Consider the following 23,615-nt stretch of genomic DNA (forward strand, 5'->3'; position numbering starts at 1 on the left):
CTGAGTAGCTAGAATTGTGGGGTGAACACCAGCGCCCATCTCCTGTGTGGCCTTTTTGATTTCATATTGATGTGAGTAGTAAGCATTGTCATTCTGTGTTGTAGTTCTGTATTCTGTTCTGGTTGTATAGAAGTGGTAGGAGTCTATTGGTTTTTCATAGTCAACAAATATGTATATGGATCAATGTTTACCATTCCCTTGGATTATTTCTTCTTTCAACCTGAATTTTCTTTCTGATCCATTGATTTATGATCTAATTAATTCAATTTAATTTATATAGGGTTTTGCTCTTGAACTCTGCCTCTTGAGTAATAATATGATAGGTACATGCCATTATACCTGGTTTATTAGTATTATTTTTTAAAATCTTGAACTGTCTTTTATAGAACTTCCTAGTCTATGTGCTTAGAATAGGTTATATGAGCTATGTCTACACAGATACTGAGTTGGGTCTGAGGTAGCCATGGCAGACCCCTTTTTTCTTGTGCTATGACAGTATCTTTCTATTTTCCTTATTTCATCAACATTTTTTATGTATGACATAATATGGAAAAGGTTAAGCAACACTATTTTAGAAGTTTTCTCAATGAAGAAATATGGTAAATATTTTCCATTTATTAGAGGAGGGCTTTATTCTAATAATTTCTTCCACGATAGTTTAGTTGGCTATAAAACTTTAGATGCCCATTTTTTTGTTGTTATTATTGCAGTTTAGATATCTGTGGTTAATCTTGTTATAGGTAATATACTTTATTACTTAAAACACATATCTACTTAATCCTAAAGAAAGGATAAAAAAGAATTTTAAGGCCCCACTTACGTTTTGGTGTCTTATCTATTAGGCTCCCTTAGATAATTCAAGAGGGAAAATGATCTTTGAGGGAAAATGATCTTTCTTATTCTAGGTGATTTTGGTTGAACTGTATCCCAGTGGATTCCAGCGGTCTTTCTTTGATGAAGAAGACCTGAATACCATTGCAGAGGGAGATAATGTATATGCTTTCCAAGCCCCTCCATCTCCTGGCTCGGGGACACTCTCAGGTACCATCGTCATGTGCATAATTCTACTTAAATATTAGGAGATATAGGGTTCTCAAGGCAAGAAGGCAAAAAGCATTTAGTTTTTTGTATTTGGAATAGTTAGGCTTCTTTTCCTTGTTATTTGGTGTACAGGTAAGGTGAGAATTATTCAGTGATTACTAGTGCTCTCAAACCTTTGTGATTACTAGAATTACCTAAAAGACTTGTTAAAGCAGATTTCCCAGCTGCCAGAGGTACTGATTCAGTAAACTCAGATGGGGCCTGAGAATTTGCATAGGTAACAGGTGCTGTTGATGGTCTAGAATTATCATTTGACAATTATCCAGGGCAGGTTTGGGGGTAATTTTTTCTTTAGGAATTCTATAGTTCATGATCTCTGTTTGTCTATCTGGGTACTGTCAGTCCCTTAGCTTTTTCACTCCAGGCTGGTGCTATACCACTTGAGCCACATCTCCACTTCTAGCTTTTTGTTGGTTAATTGAAGATAAGAGTCTCTCAAATTTGTCTGCCCAGCTGGCTTAGAACCTCAAACCTCAGATGTCAGCTTCTGAGTAGCTAGGGTTACAGGCGTGAGCCACCAGCATCAACCTTGCTGGCTAACATGTTCAATTTTATTTTTGTTTTTCTGGTGGCTTATTGAGATAAAATTGATATGAACTCTATAAACTTAAAGAATAAAGTATGTCTTAACATGTGTAAACGTATGGAACTACAATAGTCATTATACTGCATATTCACATAAAACTTTCAAGGTTACTGTGTTCCCCTCTTTGTAATCCCTGGCCATTTAGCTTTATGAGTTAATTGCCAGTTATTGCCTTTTACTTATCATGTGTTTTCACCATAAACGTGTCTTCCTTTCCTGGATTCAGGAAATATACATTTCTCCCACCCCCACTCACCCACTCATCATTATTTGGAGATTTCATCCATGTTGTATGTATGGAAAATTGTATTCTTTTTAAAATTATACTACACATTATTTTCTTGTATGTCATAACTTACCATCTTTATCGTTTGTTAATGGCCCTTTGGGTCAATTCCAATGCAGATTATAAAAGAATAAGGCCATAAGGAACAAATTTGTAAGTCTTTCTCTTTGGTGAATACTTTGAAAAATGAGGAGGTTAATGTTTATCACTTTGTAAACTGACCGATCTCTCATGTCGGTTTCTAATAGTCTTTCATTTCACACTATACATTTAGGCCCCATTTTTTAAGCCAGCCTAGGTGTCTGGCTGTGGGAACTGGATTTTGTGATGTTCTGGAGGCTACTGAGACTCTGGCTGGAATCTGAAACACATTTCAGATTTGACTGACCTTCACTCTTTTACAACCCGGTGGAACAAGTCCTTGTTTCAAATTGATTGCCAGTGACACATTTGAACTGAAGGGCAGAATTTCAGAGTTGATTGGAAGTGGAAACAGCTCTCTTCTCTGTATTCTTTCTTGTATTGGCTCTATAAGACATTAAGTGCTCAGAAGGCTCTTGAATCAAGTCATAAAAGCAACCACAATAATTGTAGAGTCTTTTTCAGGTTGATTTGGAAACTGCTAATTCACTTCAGTTTCTTCTTTTAAAATGGTGGGCTGAAATAGCAATTTCACTCCCAAGCGTGGGATCCTTGTGTGTCAGATGGCACAAGTGCCAGAAACCCTTCTCATCTCTTGGGTGTCCTCTCCTCCTAGAGGTGAAAGACAATCAGAGAGAGAGGGAGGGAGAGGGCAGGTATAGCCACGGCTCTGGCCCAGCACAGGAGCTCCTTTAAGAACATGAATGTGGGCAGGGAGTTTGGCCTAGTGGTAGAGTGCTTGCCTAGCATGCACGAAGACCTGGGTTCAATTCCATGGTACCACATACTTAGAAAAAGCCAGAAGTGGTGCTGTGGCTCAAGTGGTAGAGCTCTAGCCTTGAGAAAGCCCAAGGACAGTGTCCAGGCCCTGAGTTCAAGCTCCAGGACTGGGGGAAAAAAACCCCACAAATGTCATTCTCTCTTCTCTAGCTCATCCCTTTGGTGTTTCAGTGTCCCCACGCCTGGTGGCCCGTGAGGGTCAGCGATTCTCTCTGTCTCATCAGAGTGAGAACAAGGTGCTAATCCTCTTCTGTAACCTGGTAGGGTCAGGCCAGCAGGCCAGCAGGTATGTTTATCTTCACCTTGTTTCCATGTGATGTCTGGGATGGGTAGAACTGTACTTGGAATTCTGTCTAGAGTAATTCTAACTTGATGAAATTAAATATCTATTCCCAAGGCTAATAAACTGGGGAAGGAGAATAAAGGTACTTTTTGATGAAGAGGCTCAGAACTAATTGCTTTCAGCAGATGGTTCTCCCATCTTCTTTAATTAAGCATCAGAGCTTTCCCATTAATTGTAGGAACAATTATTATTGTCTTCACTGTTATTGTTTCATATAATAAAGATAGGCTAGCAGTGCAGTCATCCCAGGGCAAAGAAACTGACTGTAGGAAGAAAAAGTAGAAATGGTGGCACATGCCCGTAATTCAGGCTACTCAGAAGTGGAGGCAGAAGGATCATGAGAGTATGGCCAACAAGGGCTATATAGTGAGATTTGTTTAAGAAAAAGAAAAGGAAAAAGGAGGAAGAGGAGGAGGAGGAGGAAAATTTGTTTTTAGCTTTTTAGATAAAATAGATTATTTTAGATAACATTTTTATTCTCTATAGTGCAACATTATGCCCCAGATCTCTGATAAACTATGAGTTGGAGGCATGGCTAGATAGATAGATAGATTACTTACAGCATGAAGCCGAACTGCAATACCCCAAACAAGCAAACAAATGAATTCCATAAACTAGAAAATGATAAGAATTAATGAAAAGATGTAGACAAGTTACATTTCAAATTTTCAAAAAAACTGCAAACTTTTTTATGTAGTCCACATACAGTTTTTACTGGAATCGAACCCTCCCCCCACTCACCCCCGCCACACACATACACACTGTGGTAGCTAGGATGGAAGGAAGTCCCTTGAACTTGGAAGACAAGCTTGAATAAGATGTTTATGAATAAAATGTTTGAAATAGTAGAACGCTAATTAGCCTGATTTGATAATTCCACAATGTATTAAACCATTACATCTCATAAATGACATATAAGTATTGTTAGTCAGCTGAATATAACACTTAAAAATGAAGTATTTAAAAAGATAGAATTCTGCCAGGTGCCAATGGCTCATGCTTAAAATCCTAGCTGCTCTGGAGACTGAGATCTGAGGCTCTTAGTTTGTCAGCCCAGGCAGACAAATTGGAGAGACTCTTATCTCCAATTAACTAGCAAAAAGCTAGAACTGGAGGCATGGCTCAGAGTACCAAACATGAGCAGAAAAAAAAATAGTGAGAGCCTGAGGCTTCCAAATTCAGGCCCTTATATATGCCTCCCCACTACACACACACACACACACACACACACACACACACACACACACACACACACACGTAAGGACAGAATTCTGTGTTGGAGTTGCAGCCTTCTGATTCAGTGTGCTCAGCAGATGCAAGGCCCTAAGGCCAATCCCTAGCACCACTGAGAAAGAATTCCAATAAAGTAAGCTTAGATTAATATATTTCTTTAAAATTGATCTGGGATAATCAACTGGAAAGAACAATCAGAAAATACTGAGGAGAGGGAAAAAGGAAAAAAAGAAAGAAGGATTCTTTTAGTAAGACAGAATGAGGTTTTTTTGAAATATTGTGATTTTTTTTTTAATTTTCAGATTTGGCCCACCATTCTTAATAAGAGAAGACAGAACCATTTCCTGGGCTCAGCTACAACAGTGTATCCTCGGTAAAGTCCGCTGTCTCATGAAGAATGAGTCTTCTGCACAGGTATGCATATGTATGTGCATGAGTGTGTGTGTGCAGGTGTGGGTGTTGGGAAGAGGATGGATGAATCCAGGGAGAGAAACAATTTTCCCTTAATGAGGGAAATGGTCATGTTATTTTAGCAAGCCAATTTGATTTATGTGCACAGAGGTAACTATTTTGTGGCCAGTGACTTTTAATCTTTTTTTTTTTTTTTTTGGCCAGTCCCAGGGCTTGAACTCAGGGCCTGAGCACTGTCCTTGGACTTTTTCAGGGCCTAGTACTCTACCACTTGAGCCACAGCACCACTTCCAGCTTTTTCTATGTATGTGGTACCAAGGAATCGAACCAAGGAATTGAACCTGGGTCTTCATGCCTGCTAGGCAAGCACTCTATCACTAGGCCAAACTCCTGGCCCCTTAACACCTTCAAAGACATCATTTTTGAGCTTCTACAATATCAGAAAGTCTTTTTATGGGTGCCTGGCAAGGAATGTGTTGAAAGTTTTAGGGACAGGTTAGTAGCACCAGAATCTTGTTTCTTTCTCGCTATCCTCTTTAATGAGAACCTTTTCTTGGGGAGATATGTCAGACTCTTTCCGGTGCTAATTCCTCATAACATGACATTTATTTGCTGCCCAGAAAAATCCATACATTTGATTTAAGATTGACACCAAATACCACTTTGTTAAAGATCTTTGCTTGCATTTGTACCAACTTTACCTCTAAAGGATTTTGTTCATTGGAATACAGAACAGATCTGACCCAGGCCCCAAATTAGAAACCAACTTGTCTATAAGTAGGTCAGGAAATGTAGTAATAGCATTTATCATCCTCCAAGCTGTGGGCTACTGGTGGTTGAAAGGGGATGAAGCGACTATTGTGTGAGCATTCATCTTAACTGTCCTTGTCCTTTCCCTGTCACATATATGCACTTTTGCTTCTATAGAGCTTCTCATTTCAATTTTAGGAACTAGTCAAACATTCGATTAGGGCTAGCAGAATTCAAATACAGCTTGGTCATGATGCTTTTTCAATAAATCTGTTGGTCAAAGGCTCTTTGGTTAGCTCACCTAGTTAATGCATGTTTTTTTTTAAAATTCTGTATTAAGTATTGGCTCCATCTGGTAATCATTTAGAAAGAATATATTCAAGTTTTTCAACATGGAGTTGAAGAAATTAAGCATTGGGAATCTACACTGAATGTATTTAAAATGAATCTGCGTAGCCAAGAATAGAGAAGAGGAAAAAAAATGTTTCTTGCCAAAGAACTTGATTTGCTAGAGGGAATTAATTTGCATGAACGATGAAGAAAAGATTTAACATTGCAGGAATGTTTTTTGTGGTTCCAGTGTAAACCTGTGTGTGTGTGTGTGTGTGTGTGTGTGTGTGTGTGTGTGTGTGTCTAACACCAGCAGGATTGGCTGTCTTCATGTAGATGTTGGAACTTTGTGGATGAATGATCTTGCCATGCAAACACCATGGGTCAAATAGAGGTGACAGGAAAAAGTGTTCTCACTCCAAGAGTATTTTTAAGAAGTACATGCTCCTAAAGTCAGCCTGGAGTCAAAGCCCTTGATTGGTTCTTTCTTGAAAACATGTCACCATGTGACTATACTCCTGGCGGATGCATCAGCTCCTTGACCCTCACATTAGTACAGAAAAGTTCCAAGGAACCTGACTGATGAATTGGCTTATTCTGCCCACAGAATTTGTCAGAATTTCTTTTTTTTGCAGTATTGGGGATCAAATCCAGGACCTTCCATTGAACAAGTACTCTACCCCTGAGTATCATCAAACCTAAAAATTCAGGCTGAAGATACTAATTAATTGGTGAATTACTAACACATAAGTAGTAGTTGTTGATCTATTATTATTATAATAATTATTATTATTCATGGTACCAGGGATGATATCCAGGGCTAGGTTGTTTTGTTCTTGTTATTTTTCCCCCCTGAAGGGCTAGTGCTCTACAACATAAGTAACCCCTTCTTTTCTGGCTTTTTTGGTAGTTGATTGGAGATAAGAGTCTCATGGACTTTCCTGTGGAGGCTGGCTTTGAACCTCAGTCCTCAGATCTCAGCTTCCTGAATAGCTAGACACATATGCACGCACATGAGTGCACATACCTAGGACTATGAATCTTAAAAAAGAAGTGAAGACTTTATATATCTTGATTAAAAAATTGTTCAAGGAATGTTCAAAATACAGTTCTGGAAAAAGTGATTTACTTTTTGCTTGGTTCATGTGCCACTTGAAGAGTTTAATTTAGATCACATGGGGACTGCACGATGCCTGCTTTGTCTTGGCAGAACCTGGGGCCTCTGTTCTCTGTCCGCGTTGTGGGACTCTCCCTGGCTTGCAGCTACTTATCCCCACAGGATGGCCGCCCCCTCTGCCACTGGGCAGTTGACCGGTAAGGGAAGAGTAGGCATGTACGTTTGTTGTAGACTCCCCGGATTGAACTCACCACACCTCCTCTATCCAAACAGAACGCTGACAGTTCCCACCTTGCAGGCTTCCTTTGCGCTGGAAATGGGGAATTTGAGAGTCCTCGAGGCAGCGTCCCTAGTGTGTCTCCTGAGAATCAAACTTCCAGCATCTTCAGGGCTGAGCTGCTTTGAAGGTGTTCAGGGCAGAGAGAGGACAGCCTGGAGTAATTACGAATGTCTCTCATTCCCACCACACAGCAAATGTACTTTCTTTGGGAGGGAGGGAGGAGGAAAGAGGGACTAGCAATCTGCTCAAGGCTTAGTTCTTCGTGGTCTACAGAGAGATGAGACAGTTTGCCTGCAACCAATAGGGTCTCCAGCTATACCTGAGCCCTGGTGCTCAATCTCTTTTCTCTTCTCTTCTCTTCTCTTCTCTTCTCTTCTCTTCTCTTCTCTTCTCTTCTCTTCTCTTCTCTTCTCTTCTCCTCTCCTCTCCTCTCCTCTCCTCTCCTCTCCTCTCCTCTCCCTTCTCTTCTCTCCCTCTCTCCCTCTCTCCTTCTCCCTCTCCCTCTCCCTCTCTCTCTCCCTCTCTCTCTCTTTCTCCCCTTCTGCCCTCTCTTTTTCTCTCCCTTCCATCTCTCTTCCTCTCTTGTACAAGTCTCATGGACTTTTCCTTTTATCTTACTGAAAACTCTGAAGAGTTCTAGGCGTGAATTTGGCCACCATTTCGATCTGCCCTTATTGATTTAGGGTGAAATCTCCAGCCCTCCTGTTCCTTCTTGCCCCATCCCTTTTGTTTAAGGCTGACCAGTCTTTCCTGAAAAGTACTGAGCTCTGGAAGTTAAGAGGAGCCATAGGTCAACTCATATAGAGATGTCTATGTATTGGAGGATGGGGAAGGAGAAGGTGTTTTGAGCTGTGGGGTGGCTGTACTGTAATGGTAGTGGAGTAGTGGCTCTCCTTGGGCTTCATCAGAATTGGATATTAGTGTGGCACCCACATATTTCTACAGATGACAGTAGAGACACTGATAAAGTAGCCAGGCTATATTGGGCAGTTTATCTGTGTCCTTGAAGTCACCAAAAAACCTCAGAGCTGCCACCTCTTACTAAGGGCAAGAAGAAAAATTATGGGTAGGCTTGATGTTAAGTCTTACTTTCCACTTAGGTCTGGCTATTTCACTTTGTAACCTCAGTCACAGATAGGAAGCAGACTGCTAAGACCTGCAAAGCTGTAGAAAGGAAGCTTGGTGTTTTCTGATGGGTTCCCTTATTTTTCTACTTAGGGCTTTGCACGTCAGGAGGCCGGGTGGTCCCCCCCACATCAAGCTGGCTGTGGAGTGGGATAATTCGATCAAGGAGCGGTGAGTTCATGAAATCTGCCCTCTGCTGACTAATCTGGGCCCACAAACCTTCTCTGGACTCAGTTTCTCTGGAATGACCGGAAGGCAGTGTGTACAAATTCCTTGATCCCCGTAACAGAGTGAGCATAGCTGGTGCCCATGTCTCGAGCCTGCAATCCTAGGTACTAAGGAGGCTCAGATCTGAGGACTGTGGTTTGAAGCCATCCCGGGTAGGGAAATTCATGAGACACATATTTCCAAATAACCAGCAAAAAGCTAAGAGTGGAGCTGTGGTTCAGGTAGTAGAGTGCCAGTCTTGAACCCCCAAACGACAGGCTATTACCCTGAGTTAAGCCCCAGTATTTGTTTAGAAAGAAAATTTAGGAAGGAAAGGAAGGGTGGGAGGGAGGGAGAAGGAAGGAAAGAAGGGAGGAAGGAAAGAAAAAAAGAAGAGAGAGAAAGAAAAAGAAAGTGAGTCTGGGTATAGGAGAGTTCCAGGAGCCATGCTTGTTCTTACGGGGAAGGTGCAGCTTGCACTGTTCAGTGCCCTCCACTGGGCTTGCTGTGAGGAGAGACAGAGGAGACCCCCCTGGGCAGGGAAATCCCTGACTGCCACGGTGCCTTTGTCTGTCCAGGCTATTCGGAAGCCTCCAGGAGGAGCGGGTCCAGGATGCGGACAGTGTGTGGCAGCAGCAGGCCGTGCACCAGCAGCCTAACTGCACCCTGAACGAATGTTTTCAGTCCTACACCAAGGAGGAGCAGGTCCCGGCCTGGGGTCCCCTCCCTGGTGGGGAGGGGGGCTGCCTCACAGTGAGTTGATGGAAGGCTGTGGGGAGCCCCTCACCCCTCATGGTCCTGGTGGCTTCCTTTACAGCTGGCCCAGGATGACGCGTGGAAGTGTCCACACTGCAAAGTCCTCCAGCAAGGCATGGTGAAGCTGAGTTTGTGGACCCTGCCCGACATTCTCATCATCCACCTGAAAAGGTTCTGTCAGGTCGGGGAGAAAAGGAACAAGCTGTCCACGTTGGTGAAGTTTCCATTGTCTGGACTGGACATGGCACCACACGTGGCACAGAGGAACACTAACACCAAGCCTGTGCCTGGCCCGTGGCCCTCCTGGCAGCAGCCAACCCAGTTGCCCACTGCCTACCCGCTGGACTTCCTGTACGACTTGTATGCTGTCTGCAACCACCACGGCAGTCTGCAAGGTGGGCATTACACAGGTGAGCCTTGCCTTGCCTCTCTGCATGGGGTCACCCAGGCCATCTGGCTCTGTGGTGGCCTGAGCCTCTGGTCCTTCCCTCCCCTCATCTCAGGGTGTTGAGCTCTGTTGGCTCTCTGCTGGCTGACTGCTCCCTAGGGCGTGTACACAGGGGACATCGACTCCACCCCTGGGCCCCACTGAGGAGCTAATGGGAGTTAGTGGTTAGAATAGAAAGTCAAATACTGACCACATTTTCAGGTGTATCAGATGTCAAAGGCTAAATTTTGGAACCAACAGAGTAATATTCTTATCTGTGATTTGATACACAGAATTTTGTTAGATTTGGTATCTATTTTTTTTCCCCTGCGGAGTACTTTTTTTTGTTTTGTCCTTCCTTCTTTCCTTCCTTCCTTCCTTCCTTCCTTCCTTCCTTCCTTCCTTCCTTCCTTCCCCCCTCCTCACCTTCCCCCTTTCTCTTCCTCTCTTTTTTTCTTCTTGCCAGTCTTGGGGCTTGAACTCAGGGCCTGGGCACAGTCTGTGAGCTTTCTCAAGGCTATCGCTCTACCACTTGAGCCTCAGCACCAATTCTGGCTTTTTCTGTGTATATGATACTGAGGAATCGAACCCAGGGTTTCATACATACTAGGCAAGCACTCTACTACTAGGCCAAACTCCCAGCCCCCTTTTTTCCCCCATTTATTTTATTTATTTATTTATTTATTTATTTATTGCTGGTACTAGGGCTTGAATTTGGGACCAGGGAACCTGGAAAAGATAAGAAGATAGACTCTCACTAAGAACAGCTCAGGGACTTCTCTTTATTTTAAGGTCAGAATGCAGCCTTGTTCATATCTTGATTTAATACCAATGAGGACTTGGATTTTTTTTTTTTCCTCTCTTCCTTTCTGGACGCTACAATAATACCTTTCTGTTGTTCTAAGTAGCAGCAACACTAGGAAACTTCCTGATTGTCTCTAACTTCTGTTACCTTTTCTGCCTTCATTTGAATTTTCTTGTCTCTTCTCTAGGAAATTGGCTCAATTTCATTTTGTCATCATGTCAGTGCAGGTTCTCACGGAGGCAGTTAAATGCTCCTTCCTTCTCTTAGATCTTTGTCAGAGTACTCTGGTTTGGTTTTTGACTTTTGTGGTAGCTGCTACCTTTAGTTCTGAGCCTCTATGGGGGTACATCCTGGTGAATGGCTCCCTTCTATACCTACCCCCACCCCAAACTGCAAGTGAACACTTGGAATTGAACTCCCCCAGCTTGGCTTCTGGGGTGCCACCACTGCCTCCACTTGCTGGTCTCTCCCAATCTGAGCTGTTGCTTTCTCTCTCATTGTCTTTTAGACACTGGGGGTTTATTTCTTTCTACTTACTGGAAGCATGGTCGTTGTTACATTTCCACAATGGCTGTTTTTAGAAATCTCAAATGCCTTCTGTTTCATCTTAGATATGTTGAATATGCGCTGAATCCCTCAAACAGCCTAAAAAAAGATGGATAGGGACCCCATGTCCAAGAATAACTCTCATCTGCACCCCATATTCAAGGGTGACCCCACTGGCCACCCTGCCAGCACTCAGCCACTTGTAATTCTCATCTGTTCCTCCATCCTTTCTTTTCATAAATACCAAGCAATCAAGAGTGCACTTTTCTATGCATTCTATTACTTATTTCATGTATTTCCAATAACGGTACTGCCTTTTTGTGATACACTTGGCATTTTTTCTTTCTTTTCCCTAAAATCTATCTTGAAAGCTTTATAGATGTATAAAAAGCTTATCCATCTTCATCTATAAACACACTGGGTAACTATCTCAGTTTATTAAGTCAGTGCCCTGCAGGTGGACATTGGGCCGGTTCATTCTTTTGCTGTTACAAATATTATCCCCAATTTTTTACTCGTGTCACTACTTACATGTCCATGTTAATTAGTAGGGTCACATTTCAGAATTGGGATAGCTTGGTTTATGTGTGTTGTGTGTGCTCATGTGTGTGCACATGTGTTTTGGCAATATAGGAGCTCAAACTCAGTGTTTTTTGCATGGGAGGGTCTGATCTTTTTCCCCTAGAAGGTACCACCTTTACCCAATCACCACTCACTGAGAAATTCACCTAGTTCCTTCCTTAAGATGGCATCTGTCATCATACTGTTTGGGTTTGAGTCCATTTCTGGACTTTGCCCTCCCCTTCCTCCCCATTGGCTGAAAGTTCTGGCTTGTGAATTTTACCTTGGTCTTTCTGCTCATTGGCCCCCAGTCTTAAGCTTATGCAGGGGCTGCCAGCCATTATGCAGCTCATTAGCACAGAGAAAGAAACCATTGCTTTGGAGATTCCAAGTTTAGGGAGCATTTCACAGCATCCCAGAAGCCATTTGAAAATTTTAAGTAGAGGAGCAAAAGCATAACTCTAGTATACAGATGGAAATGCTCACTCTGGGGAAGAATGACCCCTCTCTCAGGAGGGATCAAGAATGGGAGCTGGCCTTCCAGCCTGGGGGATGTTTCTGGGCTGTAAGTGAGAGACATGGTATCTGGGTATTGGCAAAGTATTTCAGAGACATGTTTTGGAAGGCGAATCAGTAAGACTCCCTTTGGATGAGGTGTGGTAGGAAGGAAGAAGAGCAAAGATGGACTCATGGTGCCTGGCTCAGATTTGTGCAAGGGTCAGCGCACTGTGGTCCAGTCCAGGGCCTGGGTATTATGGATGTTTAAAATAGTTTTTATATCTTTAAAGTTGATAAGAAAAAAAAAAAGATCAGAAAGGACATGTGGCAGAGTGTATGAGTGGCCCAGTGTGATTTGGAAAGCCTCAATTATTTGCTTATCTGACATTATGAGACTAGTTTGCTAACTTTCAAATCAGAGGGTTTTGGTGGTGCTGGCTAAGCATGGGGCCCTTACTTTGTCATAGTTGTTTTGAGTCTTCCAAATCATATTCATTATCTTTCCTTTGATGTTTGAGTCCAGTTCTTAGAAAGGAAAGAGGTATGCCCCAAATCCTACTTTCTCTTCCCTTCCCTTCCCTTCCCTTCCCTTCCCTTCCCTTCCCTTCCCTCTCTTTGTGTGTGTGTGTGTATGCTTGAATCAACCTAGGTACTGCCCCTTAGGTTTTTTACTCAAGGCTGGCAATCTAACATTTGAGCCATGGGTCTACACCCAGGTTTTTGGTGATTAATTGGTGATAAGAGTTTCATGGACTTTCCAACTGGTATTGGCTTCAAACAATGATCCTCAAATCTCAGCCTCCTGAGTAGGATTACAGATGTGAGTCTCTGGTGCTCGGCCTGGTTAATCTTTCATTGTATGTCTGGGCAGAGCTGTACGTTTTAAAACATCTAAAAAGAAATGGGTTGAAAGGTGATATTGTCCGGATGTGTAATGTGTGGCTCCCTTTTACGGGAGATTTTATGTTGCTGAATAGACTACAGTATGAAGATTCAACTTAAACCAACCCACTGTAGCTGTCAGAATTGTGAGTATAGCATATGAATCATTGCATTGGCCCCAGATGGACTTTTTTTTTTTTCCTTATTCTGCTTGAAGAAGTCTGCCCATTTTTCAGTCAGCTCTGCTTTTGGAGCTGGAATCCCTGAAACTTGGGATTTGGCCCTTTGCAGCCTATTGTCGGAACTCTCTGGATGGCCAGTGGTACAGCTACGATGACAGCACAGTGGAACCACTTGGAGAAGATGAAGTCAACACCAGAGGGGCATACATCTTGTTTTATCAGAAGCGGAACAGCATCCCACCCTGGTCTGCTAGCAGCTCCATGAGAGGTGGGCCTTATTGCTTTGAGGGGATGGGATGAGGGAGGAGAGGGGGTAGAAATCATGTTGAAATTCAGCACGATGATTAGTTGAACATTCAGGATCAGGGAGGTAGACAGGGATGGAAAAGAACGAGTCCCGGATGCTGCCTCTTTAGACTAGAAACTGTTCCATCATAGATAATATTGCAAACCAAGAAAGGGGAGAAAAACCATTTTGTGTATCTGTGGCAAATGATATTTGGGGGGGGTTCCCTATTTCCAGTCTCATATAGGACCAGATTTAACAAAAGTATGCCATATACACCCTTGTGACTGCTATTCCCAAAGGAAGGGGCTGTTGTAAAAGCCATAGGACCTTTCTAGAAAATGTTGTTACTAAAAAGCATTCCAGTCATTTGTTTATTAGCTTCAAACTTGTTTGGAAATCTAGATGATTAAAACAGTGCCCAAACTAACCCTTTTATGTGACCCACAAACTAGCTATCTTTGTCTTTGGGATGAAAGAATATTAAAAAAAAGAAAGAAAGAAAGAAAAAAAGACCAGCTGGGCACTGGTGGCTCATGCCTGTAATTCTAGCTATTCAAGAGCCTGAGATCTTTGGATCATGGTTTGAAGCCAGCCCAGGCAGAAAAGCCAATGAGATTCTTATCTTCAGTCAACCTCCAAAACAAACAAAAGTGGAGCTGTTTCTCAAGTGTTAGAGAGCTAGCCTTGAGCAGAAAAAGCTAAAGGATCGTGCCCAGACTTTGAGTTTAAGCCCTAATATTGGCAAAACAAAACACAACAAAAACAGATTCTCTCCTAGTTATTTGTTAAAAAAAAAAAAAAAAAGGCCAGATGAAACCAAGAGTTCTCAGCATGGCTAAATCAAACCTAATTTAAGTTTGCCTTCTAATTTTAGAAAGTAGACATTGGAAGAACAGTAAGACAGAGTGCGAGAGAAGTGCTGGTTTTCTTATTGTCCAGCCTAATAAAGATAACGTCTATCTCCAGATCAGTGTAGGTGTGCAGTGATAAAGCACTAACTGAGGGCATGCACCTATAATTTCATGTTGATATGTGCAAACTGGGGACCCAGTGCTATTAATCTGATTCTGGCTACTGCTGTGAGTGATAAAATCCGTTGGCTCTGAAAAAACATACTAATAGGAAAACCTCATTAGGAAGCCAGAGTTGGTGGCAAGCAATTTCACAGAAGACATTTTTGTATTCATTAACGAGTATGAAAGATTTGGCACCCCAGTGTCTCTTTGAATTTGCATGCTGATCATCACTCAGGTGGCCATTTGCCATTGTTCCTTCAGTATGGTCCTGGATGGAGGGACAGGGATGAGTCTGGGGATCCAGCTGTAATATGCCCCCACTACAGCCCTGCAGGGATGGGTTGGGTCTAGCCTCTCCCTCTCTGTGCTTCTTATGCAGGCTCCACCAGCTCCTCCTTGTCTGACCACTGGCTCATGAGGCTTGGCAGCAACAATGGGAACAGCACAGGGGGAAGCCTGCTGTCCTGGAGCTCTGCCCCCTGCCCTTCCCTGGCCAGGGTGCCTGACTCTCCTGTCTTCACTAACAGTCTCTGCAACCAGGACAAGGGTATGTTGGTACAGTTTGCTGATTTTCATTTCATGGTCTATAGCTATTATTATTCATCTTCTTTCTGAAAATGTTGGTACTTGCTAGGCTTGAGTCTAGCTGGCGTCTATCGTTTTGAGAGGGCTGTCCTGCGACCTGCTCTCACCCATTTCCCTTCTCTTATCTTGCTTCCATGGGTAAAGCCAGCCAGCTGCAGATGAAAAATATTTACGTGCTGAACATGTAGACCCTTTTTTTATTGTTATCATTATTCCCAAGTCGATATAGTATAACGACTATTTACATCACATTTACATTTCCACTCTATTAGCTATTGTGATAATCTAGAACTGATTTCAAGTATGTGAGAGGAGGTACAACAACAACAGAAAGCTAAAACACAGTGAAAATAGGGCTAGAAGCATGCCTTTTAGCAATAAATCATTTGCTTAGAAGTTTTAGGCCCTGAGTTCAAAACCTAGTACTTCCTGCTACTACAAAAAATATTCCTCCATTGTAAAATTTAAAAAAAGTCTTTAAAAAAATCTAATTGTAGCATGATTTGGAGTTATTGCCAGAGCACCTCTAATCTGGAAATCCTAAATCCATAAAGCTCCAAAATCTGAAATGCCTTGAACATCACCATGGTACCACAAGTGAAAAATATCCTCACCATGAAACTTTGTCCTTAGGTCCAAACATACTATTTTTTTAAGTAAAATTATCTTCAGGCTATGTGCATAAGGTATATATGAAGCAGAATAATTTTGTGTTTAAACTTGGATCCTGTCCTTAAGATAGCTCATTATGTATATGCAAATATTCCAAAATCTGAAACACATAGAAAACCCTACACGCTGCTAGTCCCTAGCATTTTGTATAAGGGATATGCAGCCTGCACTGCTATAATATTTTTGTTCACATCTTTTGGTGTGCATATGTCTGCACTTCTGTTGGGGATACTTAGCATAGAATTGCTAGGTTATAAAATATGACTCATCAGTAACTTGTTAACTTAAACTTTATGTCACCTTTGTCTCCAGACACCCAACACAAATCCTAGCAAGTTCTGTGGGACACTGAAGTAAGGAAATGGATGAATTTTGTGTTTTGAGATGATTGTACCTTATAGAATTGGGGCAGATACAAGAACACCTTACTTTGGCCGCTATTAAGGAAACTTGACCATGTAAAAAAATTGCTAGAGATATTTTTTTCGAGGACCATGTCCTGGGATGAGGGCACTCTAGCTTGTCAGGATAGGTACTTGTGTTGACAGATTTCCTCAGTCATTCCGAATCGGAACAGAGATTTTTTTTCTTTTTCAGCTCTCACCTGATAGTATGTCCTTTCAGTTTTCATTTCTTCTTCTGATCTGAATGTTATCTATGAGTTTTAAGTATGTGAGGCTGTTTGGCTACCCTTTCTAATTTGGTAGGGTGTAACTGTAAGGGTGTGCTTTTTAATAGTTACTCCATTTTTGTGTGTTCAAGTTAATTTTATAAATGATCTATTGACCTAAAAATAATGTGTTATCTATTTGAAGGATACTAAAGTAGGCGAGTTAATTCCCCTCTTTAAATGTGCGTGTGTGTGTGTGTGTGTGTGTGTGTGTTAAGTATTAGGGTTTGAACTCAAGGCACAGGGACTTTTTTTAGGCTGATGCTCAACTACTTGAGTCCTATCTTCGCTCTACTTTTTAATTGGAAATGGAATCTCATGGACTTCTTATTTTCCTGGGCTGGCTTTGAACCTCAGGTTTCCAGAACAGATAGGATTATAGGTGTGAGCTACCAGCTTCTACGACTTCTTTGCTCCTTTCCTTTTTCAGCATTTATCATCCACCACATTTCCTGCTGGTATACTGCTGTAAGAAGCTAATACCCTGGGAGGTGTTCTACTTTTTTAAAAAAAAAATTATTTTAAGTAGTTGTACAAAGGGGTTTCAACTGAGGTGTTCTATTTTAACATTGCCTTCTTTCCCCCAACTAAGTGTGAGAAATATAGTCCCTCCTTCTCTCCCCTTTCCCCAAAAGAGCACTTCAAAATATTTTGCATTTTATGATTTTGCATTCTTTCACGGATTGCCCTCAACTCAGATTTTGCTGAGCCAGTCTAGAAGTCTGTGATGCAGACTGCTGTTAGAATTCCTGCCTGCATACTCCAATTTGACTTGAAGTGACCTTGAACTGCATGATCAGCTCCCAGATTGTGGAGCCCATGGTACACCTGGCTTTCTGCTCTTTATGCCTCTTCCTACTGTCTGAGGACTCTGCTGCCTTCATTGAATCTCTGCAGAGTCACCTGGATGTGGAGTGACTTGGCCCCACAATCCTTAAATCACAGCCTTTAGCTTTCAAGTGTCTGTAGCTGTTTTCCCATGGTCTCTCTGGCCTGGGGTGGCAGGCGAGAAGCCCAGGCTGAGCTGCTTTACATGAGTGCCACTTATTCTTTCTAGCTGGAAGGGTTTAAGATTCTCTCTTTGACTCTGAAGTCTAGAAGTTCTATCAGCTCTGCCTGGGATGGTTTTGTGCATCAGACCCTGGGGATACCTTTCCTTCTATGGACTCTGGACTTTCTCTGGAGAAAGTCTTTCATTTTGGCTAATTGTTGTTGCCTCTCCTCCTGTGACTGTCTGTTGGGTCTGCTGGCTCCGTTTCATCAATCTTCTTTCTTCTCTCTTATGGTTATTCTTTGTCATTTTGCTTTGACTTGAGAGATTTTCTTTCATTTTACTTTTCTAGACACTTAATGTGAGTCTCAACAGTGATCTTAAAAAAGCCTTTATTCATTTATTTATTTTTGTGCTGGTACTGGGCAGGGCCTCATGCCCTTGCTTTGCTTTTTGCTCAGGCTGGTGCTTAGCTATTCCATTTTTGGCTTTTTGGGCCATTGAAGATAAGAGTCTTATGGACTTGTATTCTCAGGTTGGCTGAGATCTCAGACTCCTGAGACAGGTGTCTCTCTTGGATGTGAGACACCGGTACTTCTGCATAAATTGGTTGTACAAGGGGATTTAATTATAGCATATATATATATGTATATATGCAATGTATATAATGTACTTTAATCAAATTCACCCTGCTTACATTACTCTTTATTGAACTTTATTTTTTATTTGGCATGCTGGGGTTTGAACTCAGGACCTTGTGCTTGCTGAACAGGTTCTCTACCATTGGAAAAAATGCCCTGAGCTTTTATTGGCTGTAGTTATATTTAAGGTAGAGTCTCAAGGTTTTGCCTAGGGTGGCCTCAGATTTCCTACCTATGGTATCCTTCATAGAAGTAAAGCACTATGCCTGACTTGTTGGTTGTGATGAAGTCTCACTAAGTTTTTGCCTGTCCTGTCCTCTGTGATTCTCCTGATTTCCAACTCCCAAGTAGGAGGGATTAAGGCACCACAGCTGGAGTCATTTATTGACCTTTTTAAATCCCAGAGGTCCCAGTTTTCAGTCTCCAGTGTTTTGTGCATGTGTCTGCTGGAGAGTCAAGTTAATTGGTTACACTGGCATTTGTTTTCTTCATCAGCTGTTTCTTTAGGGGTTGGCTTTCATTCTTCCTATTTTTCTTACTGACTGACTGCAGGACTCCTTTAAATGTTTTTCTGCCCATAGGGGTCTGCTTTACCCTCTCTGAAGGGGTTATGTTTCTACGATTGTGGAAAGGACAGTGACTTTGGCTCCTAAGTTGGTAGTGTGACAGAATTTCTCTTGCCCATTCTCATGGTGCTGGTGCAGACTGGGAGGCGGGCAGATTTCAGTTCATCTACTTGACTTTGACTTACCTTTGGCAGTGGGGGTAAAGGAGAAGATGTCCTGGTATCTGGTTAGGCCTGGATGGTACTCTGACTTCCATAAAGAAATGATTACCAGGCTCAGAGGAAACTGCAAAAATAAAGAAACCCAAAACAAACAAACAACCTCACAACATACAGCTAGGGGCTCATTCCTGAAATCCTAGCTACTTAGGAAGCTGAGTTTAGATAATCATGGTTCCAAGCCAGCTTGGGCAGGGAAACCCATGAGACTCTTATTATGACCAGAAAAGCCAGAAATAGAGCTGTAGCTCAAGTATAGCATCAGCCTTGAGCAAAAAAGCCCAGGGACAATACCTAGGCCCTGAGTTGAAGCCCAAGGACCATCACCCCAAAATCCCAAAACAACAGGGGCTGGGAATGGGGCTTAGTGGTTGAGTGCTTGCCTGGCATGCATGAAGTCCTGGGTTCATTCCTCAGTACCACATAAACAGAAAAAAGCAGAAGCGGCACTGAGGCGTAAGTGGTAGCATGCCACCCGTGAGTAAAAGGAAGCTTAGGGACGGTGGGCAGGTCCAGAGTAAACTCCAGGACTGGCAAAAGCAATAAAAGCAACAAAAAGCACAAGAAACAAAAACAAATGAAAACTAATGTAGAGACAGAGAGGTTCTATAATTGTCTTTAATAGTGAAAGCCAGAGATATCTTGCTCCCAGAATCCCGGCAAGTTTGTCTTTCAGGAGAGAGATTCCAGGACTTGCATCCATCTTACATAAGATGTGGGATGTTTAGAACCTGGTATGTATGCTTCCTCATTCCCTTCCATCCTTTCTTCTCCAGTCTGTCTGATCTCTCCCTCGTAGATCTTCTTAATACAGGGCAGTAAATAGAATGGAAGAAAGTGAAGAGAGGATGCTTTTCCTTACAGGCTGGAGAAAGAAGAGAACCCAGTTCTCTGGGTTCCTGCTTCCTGTGCATTGTGGTGGGTACTGCTGTTGGACTTAGCCTGAGACCAAGCTACCTGTGAGGCAGTGGTTAGGAAGATGGCAGTTTGAGTCAACACTCCAACTGCAAAAAGTTAACAACACAGTGGATGGAGAGATACATGCCTATCATTCCAGCCCTGCAGGAGTCATAAATGGAATTGCCATTTAGGTTGGCTTGGAAAAAATATGCAAGATCTTATTTGAAAAAAAAAAAACAAAACATAAGGCCAAAAGGGCTGGAGACTTGGCTGAAGTGGTAGAACACCTATAAGGTTTTGAGTTCAAACCTCAGTACTGGAAAACAAACAACAACAAAACCCAGCTATGTAGGGCAGTAGCCAAGTCCTCTCTAGCCCCTTCAAGTCTCTCCCATGATGAAAAGGGCTTTGTCCTCTGAATACAAAGCTGCCCTTTCTGCCCTTCTTGGGGCTGTGGGAAGAGAAAACTTCACAGGTATCTCTGACTCCAGAACAGCTTGTGCCTTTCCTGAGGCAGGAGAATTTAATGACGGAGCTAGAAGGAAGGTCAAGGCAAACTGTGACAACCAAGTATTTTGGGTAAAATTGTGTCTATTCTTGGTAAATCTAAAGAAGCATTCTAAAGAAGAGAAAAGTATCTGAAGTTATCTGTGTAAAATGTGAAAGGTCAAATCCTTGCGAACCTCTGAGCTGCTTCCAGACTCTTCCTGGGGTTAGTCTCGAGCATCTCCCTCCTCCTATGATCCTCTCTTGGGATATGACAAGAAAGTAGTGGACAGATGGTTTTGTCTAGTAGAGTTCTCTGGGCTCTTTCTCTCCCTGAGCTCGCTCCTGTACACCTGAGTAGCTCGGGTCTCCCCTTTCCTGCACTTCCTGTGGTCTGTGCTATTGACAGAGGTCTTTTGGAGAGTAGCGATGCTTTCTCCTTCTCAGAATTTCTCTGTGTCACAGTCCATTTGGACTCCTGTGACAGCCTGGGCAGAAGGTCTGTGATACCTCCAAAAGAACCAACAAAATGGCAGCACCCATGCATGGCACAAGTGATACAGTGACAGCTGTAAGCTGGCAAGTTGACTTAATTTGAGGACCTGAATTCAAATCTTAGTTATAAGAAGTAAATAAATACATCTGTACCAAACACATACAGACTATTCTGTTTCTTGTGATTCCCTGTGTGATACAGTAGGACAAGCACTCACATTAAATGCTATATAATTTACATTGTACTAAGCAGGCAAGATAACTGAAAGCCTGTGGAAGGGTGTGTCTGGGTTTTGTGCAGCTGTGCAGCTGTTTAACAGCAGGGGATGGAGCATCTGCAGTGTGGTATCTGAGAGGCTCCTGGAACCAGTCCCCCAGCAAGTATCAAAGGATAGCTCTCCCTTCTTTGACTCTGGCCTTCTCTGTATAAGTGCATTCTTCTCCGGAGCAGTAGGGTGAAGACACTGGTGTCCCCCATGTGTCACTGCTCCGTGGAGGGCACTGCCCTTGGCTCTCTTATCTTTGAGAATGATTTGAGTGCTCATGGTCTCTTTCAGGTGGGCTGGAGTCCAGACCTTTGGTTCGGGGACTCCATGGCCGCAGCATCAGTATGAAGGCACCGGCCCCTTCCCGAGTCAAGCATGGGCCCTTCAAGACCATGCCCCTACGCTGGTCCTTTGGGCCCAGGGAGAAACGAACTGGTGCCTCTGCAGAGTTGGTAGAGTATCTGGAGTCCAGACGGAGACCACGCTCCACCAGCCAGTCCATTGTGCCTCTGCTGATGAGCGCTGCTGGTGGGAACGAGAATTCAACATTGCCAGGCTCAGATGTGACCCTGTCTGCTAAGGGTGATGACAATGGCCAAGCCAACAGGAGAGGATCAGCGGGGTTGCCCTGTCCCTCAAGGCACCCCAACCACCACCCAGCCCCTGGATCCTTAGATGGTCTGAACACAGCCAGGACACTGAAGGAAAATGTAAGCCAGGAGATCAGGCTTCCCAAAAAGTTTGACCTGCCTCTCAGTGTGATGCCGTCAGTGGGGAATGAGAAGCCAGCCCGTGCAGAGGGGCAGAAAAGCGCTAGCTGGAAGGGAAGTGGCCCAGTGGAAAGCCAGAGCAGCCCACCCTCTCCCTCTGTGGCTTTGTCTAGAAATATTAAGGACAGTGGCCCAGGGACCTTGCCCAAGATGAAGGCTGCTGTGGAGGAAAGGGCCTGTGAGAAAGACAGGCTCCCGCAGGGCACACTCACTCTTCTGAGGTCCATGTTTTGGAAGAAAGAGCAGAGGAAGGCTGATAAGGCGGACAGCTTGCCACCAATACCCCCAGTATCTCTGGCAAGTGGCAGGCTGAGCCCTGCCATGGATGGACAGGCTCGAGGCTCATCCCCTGCTCTCAGGATACGAGAGAGCCTGATCAGGGGCTCTGGTAGCCACTTGGAGAGGGATGTCCGATCTGCACCCAGCTCTCTCCACCTCCCTCGCAAAGTGGGCAGGCCCCCCAGAGCCAGTGCTACCGGTGCTCCCCAGCGGACTGTTCCAGGAGAACAGACTTCTTATGATACCTTACAAAGGGTAAAATACCACACTCTTTCCTTAGGTCGGAAGAAAACCTTACCTGAGTCCAGTTTCTGATGGAACATTTGGGGATTATGTGAAACTGCCATTTGGGAACTGGGAACTCAGCAGATGTGGGAAGCCTGGGTTCAGAGTGGCTTTTCTGGGAGCCAATTGTCTTGTGAGCCCTAAAAGTAAAAGAAACACTCCTTAGCTGGACTTAGATCACCTAATGTCCAAACAGCTCAGTGTCCAAATAACCTACTGTATTGTTGGGTGCTTTGATACATCCTGGCCACTAGGGAGTGATACCGGGCCAAGATAACCATTTCAAGAACTGATAATTTACCTAAATTCCAGAACCTGAGTATTAAAAAGAATATCCACTGTCATGTCAAGTATTATCACTGGTTTTTCCTTTTTTTTCTCTTTAAGAAAGTTTTAATAGTGGACTTACAATTTTTTTTCCATTAAATGCTTTTCTGGCATAGGCACAAAGATGCCAAGAAAAAGAGAAAAGAAAGAAATGATGATAACAATAAGGTGAGTGTCTAGGAGAGGTGAAAGGGAAAGTGCTGATATTTTAGGAGAGTATTTAATATATAACAAAATAATTGTTTTAAAGTTTGTCTTTTTATTTTAAAAAGATAACTATTTTGATACCAGAAGGAAGACTTTTTAATTTAAAAAATGAAAGTATGACAACTATGTACAATTTTAATAAAGTTATGTCAGTGAAGCCTGGTAAATGTCTGAATTATTCAAAATGGCCTTACTTCTTTCTTGAGTAAAGTGTGCATTGCGGTCACTTGAGTTCTTCCTGAAATTTCAAAATGCTGTTCATTGAAATGATTGCTGTTTTCTAATGAAGTAGACATCACAAGGAGTGTTATCTCTAAAGGTCTTAGACCTGTGAGGACTTGGGAGTGTGAGTCTGTCTCATATGATGTGTTTCTTACATTGCTTTGTATGTCATTTCTTACTAAGAAAATGCTAGGCCAGATCTTAGGCATGGGGTTTAACCATGGCTGGCCTTGAACTCTCCATTCTCCTGCTTCAGTCCCCTAAATACTGGGATTACAGGTTATTACCACACACTTAGCCCAGTTTTGGGGAAACTAAGACAAAAGCATTGGAGGCCTAGCTGGAGTGGTAGAGCACCTACCTAACAAATGCAAGGCCCTGAA

General features: G+C 42.9%; 1 protein-coding gene across 4 annotated transcripts in view; it reads left to right on the forward strand.

Moving 5' to 3' along the window:
- Usp43 (ubiquitin specific peptidase 43) overlaps positions 1 to 23,167 on the forward strand; it is a 45,510-nt gene extending 22,343 nt beyond the window's left edge. The window contains exons 6-15 of one of the 4 annotated variants that reach the window (XM_090351570.1): positions 906 to 1,041; positions 3,045 to 3,180; positions 4,773 to 4,884; positions 7,172 to 7,275; positions 8,577 to 8,654; positions 9,269 to 9,395; positions 9,508 to 9,856; positions 13,457 to 13,615; positions 15,032 to 15,207; positions 21,445 to 23,167. In XM_090351570.1, the coding sequence (XP_090207696.1) occupies positions 906 to 1,041; positions 3,045 to 3,180; positions 4,773 to 4,884; positions 7,172 to 7,275; positions 8,577 to 8,654; positions 9,269 to 9,395; positions 9,508 to 9,856; positions 13,457 to 13,615; positions 15,032 to 15,207; positions 21,445 to 22,506 (2,439 nt within the window). In that variant the 3' untranslated portion in view covers positions 22,507 to 23,167. Of the gene's footprint in view, positions 1 to 905; positions 1,042 to 3,044; positions 3,181 to 4,772; positions 4,885 to 7,171; positions 7,276 to 8,576; positions 8,655 to 9,268; positions 9,396 to 9,507; positions 9,857 to 13,456; positions 13,616 to 15,031; positions 15,208 to 21,433 lie in introns of all 4 variants that reach the window. The other 3 variants (XM_090351569.1, XM_090351568.1, XM_090351571.1) reach the window with 3 other exon arrangements.
- Positions 23,168 to 23,615: the final 448 nt, after the last annotated feature.

The sequence above is a fragment of the Megascapheus bottae genome, chromosome 17, assembly GCF_031878675.1.
Source record: "Megascapheus bottae isolate mThoBot1 chromosome 17, mThoBot2.hap1, whole genome shotgun sequence".
In the NCBI taxonomy this organism is placed as follows: domain Eukaryota; kingdom Metazoa; phylum Chordata; class Mammalia; order Rodentia; family Geomyidae; genus Megascapheus; species Megascapheus bottae.